Source organism: Phodopus roborovskii, unplaced genomic scaffold, assembly GCF_943737965.1.
Source record: "Phodopus roborovskii unplaced genomic scaffold, PHOROB, whole genome shotgun sequence".
Taxonomy (NCBI): Eukaryota; Metazoa; Chordata; class Mammalia; order Rodentia; family Cricetidae; genus Phodopus; species Phodopus roborovskii.
The window spans coordinates 12,531,843-12,546,025 of NW_026126636.1; the positions used below are offsets into that span (position 1 = coordinate 12,531,843).

The 14,183-nt window shown below is 44.9% G+C and overlaps 1 protein-coding gene across 1 annotated transcript; it reads right to left on the reverse strand.

The window, feature by feature from the left end:
• Positions 1-257: 257 nt before the first annotated feature.
• Positions 258-1,206, reverse strand: LOC127238343 (vomeronasal type-1 receptor 4-like). Its single transcript, XM_051206913.1, is given in 2 exon segments — positions 258-470; positions 472-1,206. Coding segments are annotated over 2 exon segments (948 nt in total).
• Between the last annotated feature and the right edge of the window lie 12,977 nt (positions 1,207-14,183).

Consider the following 14,183-nt stretch of genomic DNA (forward strand, 5'->3'; position numbering starts at 1 on the left):
CATACCATCTCTAAAAAAACAACAGGTAAGGTGGCTGCATTCCTGAATCCCAGTGGGAGGTGGAAGGAAGAGGAACAGGAGTCCAAGGTCTTCTCAGTGCTTCACAAGTTCGAGGCCAGCATGGCCTGTATAAGGCCCTGACTTTAAAAACTGCTGTATCTGTCAGTTCCTACCATCTGAATATTAGGAACGCCATGGTTATTTTTCTCGGATATGGCAAAGAATCCTCTAAAGCAGAGAGGATTTTGGGTGTCAGATTAGCCATGGCATCCTTTTGTAGAAAAGGTACATTCAAAGTTTGAGAAGGAAGAAATGAATGTGGAAATAATTCTCCTATTGTTCATCATAACATAAGGGCAGATGATTGGGTAGCCTGAAGATAAAGCTCCACTAATCAGGTCCAATACCAGGCTGTTCTTAGGTCTGTGGAATGAATAGAAGGTGACAAAGGTGTTTGAGAAGTGGAGAAAACATGAAGAAACCCACCAGCAGAAGGATGCTGTGTGTGGCTTTCTTTTCAGAGGAGGCCTGGGAAGAGACTCTGGAACTGTGGACATGCCGGGTTCTCCTGTTGTGTCTGAACAGGAGGGTCACCATGTAGAGGCTGGTCCCCATCATGAGAAACACAAACAGGATGTCTCTGATCGTTAATGCAGTTGCAAGTGACAAGGTGGTGTGATGGCGAACCTGGTTACTTCGGCAGTATGTCTGGGAATCTCTAGAACCCACAACAGTGAAGTTGATTTGGCCCTCTACGTTTCCAACCATGGGGATATAGAGAAAGGTATTGATGACCCAGATGAGAAGGAGTGAGGGGAAAATGCAGGACTCAAGCTTGGATTTAAGCCATGCCCACTTAGAATGATTAGAACTGACAGTGATGGCTTGAAATGCACTCAGTAGAGAAGTAGTGCAGATGGAAAGGCCCCTGGTAACACTGTATGCATACAAAACTGCCTTACATCCAACATCATGGAAAAGGAGCTTGACTGCAAAGGATGCCATGACATCTGGTATCAGCCTGAACACCACGCTCAAAACATTGACAAGTGTCAGATGTGTGAAAATCATATCTATGGGCTTCTTCAAACGGGGCTGAAGTAAGAAGGTGTACATGTATAGTATGAAGAGCATTGAGTTTCCCAGGAATCCAATGAAAATTTCTGACAGGAAGAAGAATCCAGAAATGAGGTCTCTTGGAAACATTATCTTAAGGAAGTCTTTGGTGTTCTGACTGAACAAGGCAGACCCACCAAATATAAATGCATGACTCTGTGAGGTTAAGATTAGTAGTGGACTAGGTGGATGAATACAGAGACTGACAGATAAGCACAAGGAGATGGCTGTGAAATGCACACCCTGCAGGCCAGGATCAGAGGTGTCCTTACCAGGAACTGGTTTCCATTATTTCTGAGAGCCTGAGAGTAGAAAGGTCAGGGTTAATGGACGCATATGGAAACACACAACATATTAGTATATGAACCAGGACATATTTGACTTAGATGAGAGATGCATTCATATCGTACAGAACTAAAAAAAAAAAATCTAAACACCAAAAAACAAAACAAAACAAAACAAAACAAAACAAAACAAATAACCACGAGGCGGGGGTGGCACACACCTTTAATCCCAGCACTCAGGAGGCAGAGGCAGGCGGATCTCTGTGAGTTCGAGGCCAGCCTGCGCTACAGTGGGAGTCCCAGGACAGGCTCCAAAGCTCCAAAGAGAAAGCCTGTCTCATAAAACCAAAAACAAACAAACAAACAAACCGTTTTTTTTTTAAAAGTATAAAATGAAATGGAGGATTCTCAAAAGATGAAAGACAATTGGCTGAGAAACACTTTTTCTAATGTCCAGAATCATTAGTTACCAGGGAAATGCAAATCAAATTTTAGATTTCAAGTTAGTCCAGTCAGAATGAAACAAAAGACAGCACTCAATGGGGAGAAGGCAGGAAAGAGGGAAAACTTCCCCAGTGCCCTAACTGCTACAGGTACTAAGGAAATCAGTGTGTGGATCCTCAGACAGCTGAAAATCCATCTACCTCGTGATTCAGCCATGCCACACATGGGCATATGACCAAAGGACTCTACATCTTACCACAGAAATGTAGTACATCCCTGTTTCTTACTGCTGTGTTCCAAATAGCCAGAAATCAGAAACAGCCTAGATGGCTATCAACGGATGAATGGATAATGAAAATGTGATGGCTGTGTGTGTGTGTGTGTGTGTGTGTGTGTGTGTATCATTCAGATTTTCAGGAAAATGGGATTATAATACTTATGGGTGAATGGATTGAGGTAGAGGCAATCATCCTGAGCAAAGTAACCCTGTCCCAGAAAGATAAATGCTACAGTTTCTCCCTTGTACCCTACTTCTAAACCAGTGTGTTCTTAATTATTTGACGTCTCTATAAAACATGATAGCTCCAAACAAGCGTGTGGCTATTAGTTATTCTAACCTTGGTTTAGACTCTTATTACACAACTCTGCCAGGACAAGAATCATTTGCACAATTTCCTGTCAGAGCTATTCAGGCACAGACATTCAGCTTGCTACCTTCAACTTTGCTTTCTGAGTCAAATGTCAGTGTTCAGGGCAAGTGTGGTTCACACAACCTGTAAAGGCTCCTGAAACAGAGCGGGAAGAGCTAAAACTACATCTAAGGATCCAACTGTTCAAAACACAACTCTTTCTTATTATTTAATTTATTATTTTACATGTCGATCCCAGTTCCCTTTCCCGCCCTTTGTCCCTCCCTTACTTTTATCCTCTCACATGCTCCTGACCCAAACCAGCGTTCATGGCATGAAGGAGACACCTAATCTGACCAAGAATAGAAGTGTCTTGCCAACTGACCAGGAAGAAAGTGTGACTATTTTGTATGTCTTATGGGAAGATGGTATTTTGAAGGAGATACCCAATCTGACCAAGAATAGAAGTGTCTTGCCAACTGACCATGAAGAAAGTGTGACTATTTTGTATGTCTTATGGGAAGATGGTATTTGCATTTTCCAGCATAGTTACAATGGTGCTGATAACAAGTTGGAAATTTCAATCAAGCTGTAGATCCTGAAGCGTCCTGAGAGGTAAAAACAATAAGATATGGTCACTGAGTGACCAAGCATCAAACACGTCTCTTTCTTTTCTAATTCTTTTTTTATTTTTATTATTCTCTCATCTATTTCATCCTGACCATAGTTTCCCCTCCCTCCTCTCCTCCCAGTACCCCCTCTCCGAGATCCACTCCCCACTCCTGTTCCACGTCCCTTCAGAAGAGGGCAGGCCTCCTAGGGATATCAACTGAACAAGGAGTATAAAGTTAAAATGAGACTAGGCACCTCCCCTCATGTTAAGGGGAGAAGGCAACCCAGTAGGAGGAAAAAAAGTCAGCCATTGCCATACAAGGTCCCCCACAGGAGGGAAAGGGATCTCCTGAACATATTGGGAGTTGGGTGGGCAGTGAGTGGAGAGGGAGTTAGGAGAAAGAGAAGGGGAGGAGAGGAGGGCAGAGGAGAACATGAGGGACCAGTATGATTGAATGGGGAGGAGGGTAGAAGAGAGCAAGAAAAAAAATACCATAATAGAGAGAGCCATTATAGGTTTGAAGAGAACACTGGCACTAGGGAAATGTCCAGAGACCTACAAGGATGACCCCAACTAACAATCTGAGTAATAGTGGAGAGGCTACTTTAAATGTCCTTCCCTGATAATGAGATTGATAACTAACTTATATGCCATCCTAGAACTCCAGATGCAGAGATGGAGGAGTTATAAGGAAAGGGATCAAGACCAGGCTACAGAAACCCGCAGAGACAGCTGACCTGAACAATGGGAGCTCATGGACTCCAAACTGATAGCTGGGAAACCAGCATAGGACCAACCCAGACCCCCTGAACATGGGTTTCAGTTAGAAGGCCTGGGCAGCCTAAGGGACCTCTCTCTGACAATGGAACCAGGATGTGTCCCTAGTACATGAAAGGACTTTGGGAGCACATTCCCCATGGAGAGATAATCTCTTAGCCTAGACACACAAGAGAGGGCCTAGGCCCTATTCCAAATGACAGATTTTGATGATCCCTCCTGGAAGGCCTCACCCTCCCTGAGGTTTGGGTGGGGAATGGGATTGGAAGGGGGGCATGGGAGGATGGGGAGGGAGAGGGAACTGGGATTGATATGTAAAATAAGAAAAAGTAATAATAATAATAAAAAGTCGGGCATTGCTCCCACTGTTAAGAGTCTCACAAGAGCTGGGTGGTGGTAGTGGACACCTTTAATCCCAGTGTTCTGGCGAAAGTTCCGCCTCAGCTCCTACCATCCATACACCTAAAGAGTCTGGAATGTTCTGGTAGAAGTTCCACCTCAATACCCCTCCCCCATCTCTCTCCAAACCCTGCCCCATCCCAGTAAGCCTGCCTGCCAAACAGGGCTCCTCCAGCAGAGATGCTCAAGTATTTAAATTGCCCCCCCCCCCCCCCCCCCCCCCAGTAAACAGACACATGGTTTCTCAGGCTCTCTTTCCTGCCTCCTCTCTGGGAGGCCAGAAAATCATCCCAGAATGTTTTACCTATTAAATGTGGGGTTTTTCTAATTTAGTTTGATTTGGGCTGATTTGGGTTGCTGATTCAGTGGAGAGGCTTATCAGGGTGCAGAAACATTTCACCCAGCACTTGGGAGGCAGAGGCAGGTGGATCTCTGTGAGTTCAAGGCCAGTCTGGTTTACAGAGCTACTTCCAGGATGGCTAAGGCTATTATGAAGAGAAATCCTGTCTCGGGGGGTGGGGGGTACCACAAGAACAACAAGCTACACAATCATAATATATACTGAGGATCTAGGCCAGACCCTTATAGGCTCCCTGATTGTTGGTTTGGTATCTATAAGCTTCTAAGAGCCTTGGTTACTTGATTCTGTGAGCTTTCTTGTGGTATTCTTGACCCCTCTGCCTCCGACAATCCCTTCTCCCTCCCTCTTCCACAGGATTCCCCTAACTCAATCTAATGTTTGGCTGTGGGTCTCTGAATCTGTTCCCATCAGTTGCTAGATGAAGCCTCTCTGATGATGATTATGCTAGACACTGGTCTATGAGTGCAGCAGAGTGTCATTAGGAATCATTTCATTGGCTTTTTTTTTTTTTTCCTGCTGATGTTTGGTGTTACCCTAGGTTTTATCCTAGGTTGACCGGCCTGTGCTTTCTGGCTCTCCAAGCATTGTCGGACATGGGCTCTCTCTTGTGGCATGAATCTCACACTGGATCAGTCATTAATTGATCGCTCCCACAAGTTCTACACCAGCTTTACTCCTAGCACATCTTGTAGGCAGGACAAATTGTAACTCAAAAGTATTGTGGCAAGTTAATGTCCCAATGCCTCCATTGAAAGCCTTGCCTACTTACATGGATGACTGCTTCAGGCTCCGTACACCCCATTACTAACAGTCTTTACTAGGGTCACCCTTGTAGATTCCATCGTAGTAGGTTTCTACCTTGCCTGTGGAATGACAATTCCAGTTGTCCCTCCTAGTACTTTCTCCCTCCACTCCCTACCCCAACCTGACCCCTCCTGTTCCCATCTCCACATACGCATCTCTCTCCTTTCACAAACATGCTTCTTGGCACACAAGAAGCAGTGCCACAAACCTTGGGCCTGGCTGTGGAGCAAAGAACAGGCCAGTGACCCAGTTGCAGTCCATCTGAACTGTGTGCTCAGGCTAGTCAAGGCCAGTCAGCTTCCCAATGGAACCCAAATCACCCAGGCTCTGTTACATGTTCAACAATAGAGGGTGAAATCTACACCCTCAAGGGAATCCTTATTCCACGGCTGGCTTTCCACATCAGGATCCTAGATAGATGCCTTGTGATGCCCACAGGGACCAGGATGGGTACAGTACATTTAAGGCCCTGTTCACAAGACAGACAATGGAAGTTCCTTGTACAAATCCGGTAGCATCCATGAGATCCAGGTCCATGGTCACTTAGTCATGCTTTCATTAAAAGGTCTTACATAACTATGGAAGGCCTGGCCTCGTCTATGAACAGAGCCTAAATGCACAATGATTACTCCGGTGTATAGATGTAAGACAGACCAAACAGTAGGGATGTGTCCAAGCTCCGAATATGTCATGGGTGGAAGTTCCAAAGCAGCCCAGGCTTTGGAGACAAGGCAGAAATGGGACCTCGGGATCTGAGACTAAGTCCCTGGAAATCCCCGGAGTAAACAGACTGAGAAGGAACCTATCCTACCAACTCACTGCCTTGGGATGCAGATTCAAAGGAGCATGAGATCTTCAGTCTTAAATTGGGTGTGGTCTTGTTTAAAGGCTTGCCTAGGAAGAGACCACCTGGAGACAAACCTCTCCACTGCCACTGTCTCTGGACCTTCCTGGGGCCAGAGGAGAAGCAGAATTGTTCCAATGAGGGTTAAGCTGGGCTGCCTGTCAATCACTGTATGTGCTGAAGTTGCCCTCCTTCCCCACCCCACACACTGCAATGGGAAACATAAATTCAGCTGAACACAACAGACTGAGCAGACTCCATTAAATAAGAGGAACAAAAGGGCTGGGAACAAATGAGAACTAAAAACTAGAGGAGAAAAACATCTACCCTAACAACGTGCAAAACTCAACACACACAAATGCTCACACACACACACACACACACACACACACACACACACACAAGGAGAAAGCAACTGCCATCATCACACCTTCAGTTAGAAGAGCCCACCACCACAATCAAGGAGAAGGAGGGATGAAATGTCTGGAAGCTTTCCAGAGTCCCACTTTACAGAGGACCCCATGACCACATGCAGGACCCAAGATGATGAATGAAGGCAGCAGATCAATTCAAGGCAGGATGGGAAATACCCTTTCCAGAGACTGGCAAGGGTAATTAAAGACACACGGGGAAAAATTAGCAAGGTAATTAAGGCCCTGAGAGCTAACCGAAATGCCGAGAATGACAGAACCATGCAATGAAATCAAACAGCTGAACGCTCCAGCAGCAGATGAGACCAAGGAGATGAGAAGTGATGTCCAGGCTGGAGGATGACATCAAGAACACAGCCAGAGAACCTGCATGGAACCAACCTAGACCCTCTGCATGCATGTGACAGCTGTGTAGCTTGGTGTCTTTGTAAGGCTCCTGGCAGGGAGATCAGGACCTTTCCCTGGAGCTTAGCTGGCTTTTGGGAACCTGTACCTCATGCTGGATTACCTTGTCCAGCCTCGATACAAGGGAAGGAGCTAGGTCCTGCCTCAACCTGATGGGCCATGCTTTGCTCAATCAAGCCCATGGGAGGCCTGCCCTTTCTGAATGGAGACAGAGGAGGGGTGGAAGGGGAAGTAGATGGGAAAGGGGTCAGACAGGAAGGGGAGAGGGAGGGGGATAGGAGGGAGTGGGAGACTGGGACTGGAGGAGAGGAAGGAGGAGGAGGAACTGCAGTCAGGCTCATCTCTGTGAGTTCGAGGCTAGCGTCGTCTACAAAGTGAGTTCCAGGACAGCCAGGGCTACACACAGAAATCCTGTCTTGGAAAAAGAGAGAGGCAGAGAGAGAGAGAGAGAGAGAGAGAGAGAGAGAGAGAGAGAGAATATAATATATCACAGCCAGGTGTGTGTAAACAAAGAAATGACCAGGGCTGGAGAGATGGCTCAGGAGTTAAGAGTACTGGCTGCTCTTCCCAGGGACCCAGGTTCAATCCCCAGGACCCACATGCAGCTTACAGCTATATGTAGCTCCAGTTTCAGGGAATGCAACACCCACATATAGACACGCATGCAGGCAAAACAACAATGCACATACAATCAGATTAAATTCAATAAAAAAGAAAGGAATGCACATGTGCAGATCTGTGGCATACTCTCAACCGAGCCACTGTGGGGTAGAGCACGGTGAGAGAAAGTCTACAGGCACTGACAAGTTAGCCAACAAGACTAGGGCTGGTGTTTCCCAAACTTACAGAAGAGATCATCATCCAAACAGATCCCAAATACACACACCAGAGAGGAGCCACACAAACACACGTCATAGTCAAGGTATCAAAACCGTCACCCCAGAACTGGCTTAGACGCTATGAGGGAAGATTGCCAACCCACCTACCAAGACAGTCACATGAGGATGATATCAGCTCACAAGTCAGCAACCCCAAAAGCCAGGAAGTATGAAATGATAGATCCCAAGTCAGGTAGGAACTGGCTTTTCAAACACAGTTGCTGTGCCCAGAGAGTTCTCTTCCTTGATGGAGATGTAAGTGCATGTCAAGACAAGCACAGACCAAGGCAGCCCTCCAGGCTAAGTTGGCAGTGCAGAACTTACTTGTGACATTCCTGACAGCACTGGCAGGAAGACATGCTTTGAGAGGGATGCCTGGAGAAAGGACGGCTTGAAAGTAGTCAGTACCTTGTAAAGAATATGACCCCCATCCCTACCCCACTGCGAGAGTGTGCACTGCCCAGATGAAGGAAACAGCATCAGGGTTAGATGTAGGCAGCAGTTGGGAAATGCAAATACTTGTTAAAAGATGAGATCGTGGAGCTGGAGAGATGGCTCAGTGGTTGAGAGCACCTGCTGTTCTTCTAGGGGTCCCAGGTTTGACTCCCAGCACCCACAAGGCAGCTCACACCTGTCTGTAACTCCCTGTCCAGGGGAACTGACACCTCACACAGACATACACGCAGGCACACATCAAAGCACATAAAGTGAAATAAATTATATCACCCATCTATCTATCTATCATCTATCTATCTATCTATCTATCTATCGTCTGTCTGTGTGTCTGTCTGTCTATCGTCTGTCTGTGTGTCTGTCTGTCTGATGAGATCATGGGATCCTACACAAAGACATCTGGGAAGTTTAGAGACATAGAAAAGGTTCTGGGGTGTAACTTCCCAGAAAGGACACCAGAAATGTAAGGAATCATGACTGAACCCTTGGCTACAACACATGCTAAGTTAGAGGGAGGAAAGCAGATAGTGAAAATGCGTATGAAGACAAAGAGATGGAGAGAAAATAAGAATGAGGGAGTATGATGTTGGATAGGAAACATGAGACACAACACCTGATGAGGTCACAATCTACAGAAGGAGGCTGGGGAAGGGGGACATGGACAGGGTCCTCATACCTCCTTCTCATTCTCAGGCCCAAGTGTCCTGGCATCCTCACGGGAGGCGACCACATGCCAGACAGGTGTGTTAAGAAGGCTTCCTGAGACACTCCCAATTAAATTGCACACAGAATGGCAGCGTGTGCCCTCCCCACGGGCATGCCCCCCCCCGTGGTGCCTGAGGCACTGATAGCCTTGCTTTAGTGCATCGTCTGGGGCACCCAGAGGAACGATGTAGCCGTCCCCCACCTTTGCCATGAGTCTCCCGGTGACCTCATTAAGCCAACTAGGCCAGGTGCCTTTGAGGACACACATTTCCCCCACATTGAGCTACACCACAGAGTCAACTTTAGCATCTGAAAAGTCATTAAAAGTTAGCTCTCCTGCAGTGGCAAAGATCACCACAGCCACTCAAACAGGCTGAGCACCGCACAGGACCCCAGGGATCATGGTCGCCGTTCCACAGGAGGCCGTTGTGCCTCCTGCTCTCGAAGTGTGTTTGAACTCCCTCACGCTCCTTAGAGGGCATGATGCCAGCCTGTGCAGTTCAGTTTTTCCCACCGAACAGGGACCAGTCATGGCGGTAACACTCTTTGTTTCCCGCAGGCTCTTACTTTTAAATCCCTTGCTATGATAATAAAAAAGGTATTTCTTTGCTTATTGTGTTAAGTATTCCTGATCAACACATGCTGTAAACCTAAAAAGAACATGAAATTATACATGTCCTACATGGCAAATAATTCTGAGTACCACAAATGTGTACTTACAAAGTCAATGTAATTCCATATACCCTTTACTTTTAGGTTTTATTCCTACAAAGTAAAAATTAAAACCAAAATTGGTCAGGCATGGTATCACATTAGGGAAGCAGAGACAGCTAGATTAGATATGCATGAGTTCGATGGTAGCTTATGCCCATGGTGAGTCCCAGGGCTACATACAGAGACCTTGTCATAAACATACAGTCAAATAAGTTTTAAAAAATAAAGTGTACAGGTGAGAATTTAAGGACTTTATTTTAAGTTGATGTAATCTAATTTTTTTTTAGTTGTAAGAACTTACTTTTGAAGCTGTAGTTAATTAATTTTCCCCACTGTATTGTGTTTCATTTCGTGAATGTACATAAACTTTCCTTCTATTATTCAGTTAAATGACGGGATCCCAAATCAATAGGATTAAAGATCCCACAGCTTAGCAAGCAGATAAATCCAAATTGTTTTAAAAACAATTTTTAACATGGTTTGACCCTATTCACTGTCCCCAGGTCCTCCAACTCCACCCCTGCCAATCTCACCCACTGTCCTGTTTGTCTCTCAATCGAGCTAGACTATTCTTGCATGTGGTTCTTGTTCTATAGTGTAGTGGACATAACAGAGGCCACACATTAACAAAAACAGATCCAGTCTTCCCAAGCACATTAGATAATTAATAGCACAGATGAAAGCCCTAAAGCAAAAAGAAGTAAACTCACTCTGGAAAAGTAGTGGCCAGGATAATCAATTTGATGGCTGAAATAAATAAATTACAGTCTAGGAAAACAATACAAAGAATCAATGTAACAAAGAGTTGGTTTTTCAAGAAAATCAACAAATAGGCAAAACTTTATCCGAATTAACCAAAAGCAGAGAGAGAGAACATGCAAATCAACAAAATCAAAAAGGAAAGGGGGGACATAACAATGGACACTGAGGAAATCCAGAGAATTTTCAGGTCATACTTTGAAAACTTGCACTCCACAAAATTCTAAAATTCAAAGAAAATGGACAAATTTCTGGATAGCTATCTCTTACCAAAATTAAATCAAGAACAGTAAGCAACTTAAATAGACATATAACCCCTAATGAAATAGAAGCAGTCATCAAAAGCCTCCCAACCAAAAAAAAAAAAAGAAAAAGAAAAAGAAAAAGAAAAAAAGGGCCAGATAGTTTCATGGAGAATTCTATAGAAATTCAAAGAAGAGCTAATACCAATACTCCTCAAATTGTTCCATACAATAGAAGCAGAAGGTTCATTACCAAACTCTTTTTATGAGGCTACAATTACCTTGGTACCCAAGCCACACAAAGACACAACTAAGAAAGAGAACTACAGACCAATATCCCTCATGAACATTGATGGAAACATACTTAATAAAATACTGGCAAATCGAATCCAAGAAAACATCAGAGAAATTATCCACCATGACCAAGTAGGCTTCATCCCAGGGTTGCAGGGAAGGTTCAACATATAAAAATCTATCAGTGTGATCTACCATATAAACAAACTGAAAAAGAAAATACACATAATCATCTCACTAGAAGCTGAAAAAGCCTTTGACAAAATCCAACATCCTTTCATGATAAAGGTCTTAGAGAAATCAGGGATAACAGGAACCTACCTAAGCATAAAAGCAATATACAGTAAACCAACAGCCAACATCAAACTGAATGGAAAGAATCTTAAGGCGATTCTTTTGAAATCAGGAACAAGACAAGACTGCCCATTCTATCCATATCTCTTCAATATTGTACTTGAAGTTCCATCTAAACCAATAAGACAGCAAAAGGAGATCAAGGGGATACAAATTGGAAAGGAAGAAGTCAAACTGTCTCTATTTGCAGATGATATGATAGTTTACATAAGTGACCTGAAAAACTCTACCAGGGAACTCCTACAGCTCATAAATATCTTTAGCAAAGTGGCAGAACATGATTAACTAAAAAAAAAATAATAATCAATAACCCTACTATATAGAGATGATAAAGGAGCTAAGAAAGAAAACAGGGAAACATCACCCATTATAATAGACACAAACAACATAAAATATCTTGGGGTAACACTTACCAAACAAGTGAAAGCCCGTCTTTAAAGAAAGAAATTAAAGAAGATGCCAGAAAATGGAAAGATCTCCCATGATCTTGAGTAGGTAGGATAAACATAGTAAATTTGCAATCTTGCCAAAGCAATCTACAGATTCAACGCAATCCCCATCAAAATGCCAGCACAATTCTTCACTGACTTTGAAAGGATAATACTCAACGTTATTGGAAAAACAAAAGATCCAATATAGCCAAAACAGCCCTGTACAATAAAGGAACTTCAGGAGGCATCACCCTCCCCTACTTCAAGCTCTGCTATAGAGCTATAGTCCTGAAAACAGTTTGGTATTGGCACAAAAATAGGCATGAAACCTAAAAGTAAAGGGTATATGAAATGTTCTCAATGGTTGGCCCAGGAGGAAAGGGAAGGGTTACATTGACTTTGTAAGTACACATTTGTGGTACTCAGAATTATTTGCCATGTAGGACATGTATAATTTCGTGTTCTTTTTAGATTTACAGCATGTGTTGATCAGGAATACTTAACACAATAAGCAAAGAAATACCTTTTTTATTATCATAGCAAGGGATTTAAAAGTGAGAGCCTGCGGGAAACAAAGAGTGTTACCGCCATGACTGGTCCCTGTTCGGTGGGAAAAACTGAACTGCACAGGCTGGCATCATGCCCTCTAAGGAGCGTGAGGGAGTTCAAACACACTTCGAGAGCAGGAGGCACAACGGCCTCCTGTGGAACGGCGACCATGATCCCTGGGGTCCTGTGCGGTGCTCAGCCTGTTTGAGTGGCTGTGGTGATCTTTGCCACTGCAGGAGAGCTAACTTTTAATGACTTTTCAGATGCTAAAGTTGACTCTGTGGTGTAGCTCAATGTGGGGGAAATGTGTGTCCTCAAAGGCACCTGGCCTAGTTGGCTTAATGAGGTCACCGGGAGACTCATGGCAAAGGTGGGGGACGGCTACATCGTTCCTCTGGGTGCCCCAGACGATGCACTAAAGCAAGGCCATCAGTGCCTCAGGCACCACGGGGGGGGGGCATGCCCGTGGGGAGGGCACACGCTGCCATTCTGTGTGCAATTTAATTGGGAGTGTCTCAGGAAGCCTTCTTAACACACCTGTCTGGCATGTGGTCGCCTCCCGTGAGGATGCCAGGACACTTGGGCCTGAGAATGAGAAGGAGGTATGAGGACCCTGTCCATGTCCCCCTTCCCCAGCCTCCTTCTGTAGATTGTGACCTCATCAGGTGTTGTGTCTCATGTTTCCTATCCAACATCATACTCCCTCATTCTTATTTTCTCTCCATCTCTTTGTCTTCATACGCATTTTCACTATCTGCTTTCCTCCCTCTAACTTAGCATGTGTTGTAGCCAAGGGTTCAGTCATGATTCCTTACATTTCTGGTGTCCTTTCTGGGAAGTTACACCCCAGAACCTTTTCTATGTCTCTAAACTTCCCAGATGTCTTTGTGTAGGATCCCATGATCTCATCAGACAGACAGACACACAGACAGACGATAGACAGACAGACACACAGACAGACGATAGACAGACAGATAGATAGATAGATAGATAGATGGGTGATATAATTTATTTCACTTTATGTGCTTTGATGTGTGCCTGCGTGTATGTCTGTGTGAGGTGTCAGTTCCCCTGGACAGGGAGTTACAGACAGGTGTGAGCTGCCTTGTGGGTGCTGGGAGTCAAACCTGGGACCCCTAGAAGAACAGCAGGTGCTCTCAACCACTGAGCCATCTCTCCAGCTCCACGATCTCATCTTTTAACAAGTATTTGCATTTCCCAACTGCTGCCTACATCTAACCCTGATGCTGTTTCCTTCATCTGGGCAGTGCACACTCTCGCAGTGGGGTAGGGATGGGGGTCATATTCTTTACAAGGTACTGACTACTTTCAAGCCGTCCTTTCTCCAGGCATCCTTCTCAAAACATGTCTTCCTGCCAGTGCTGTCAGGAATGTCACAAGTAAGTTCTGCGCTGCCAACTTAGCCTGGAGGGCTGCCTTGGTCTGTGCTTGTCTTGACATGCACTTACATCTCCATCAAGGAAGAGAACTCTCTGGGCACAGCAACTGTGTTTGAAAAGCCAGTTCCTACCTGACTTGGGATCTGTCATTCCATGCTTCCTGGCTTTTGGGGTTGCTGACTTGTGAGCTGATATCATCCTCATGTGACTGTCTTGGTAGGTGGGTTGGCAATCTTCCCTCATAGCGTCTAAGCCAGTTCTGGGGTGACGGTTTTGATACCTTGACTATGACGTGTG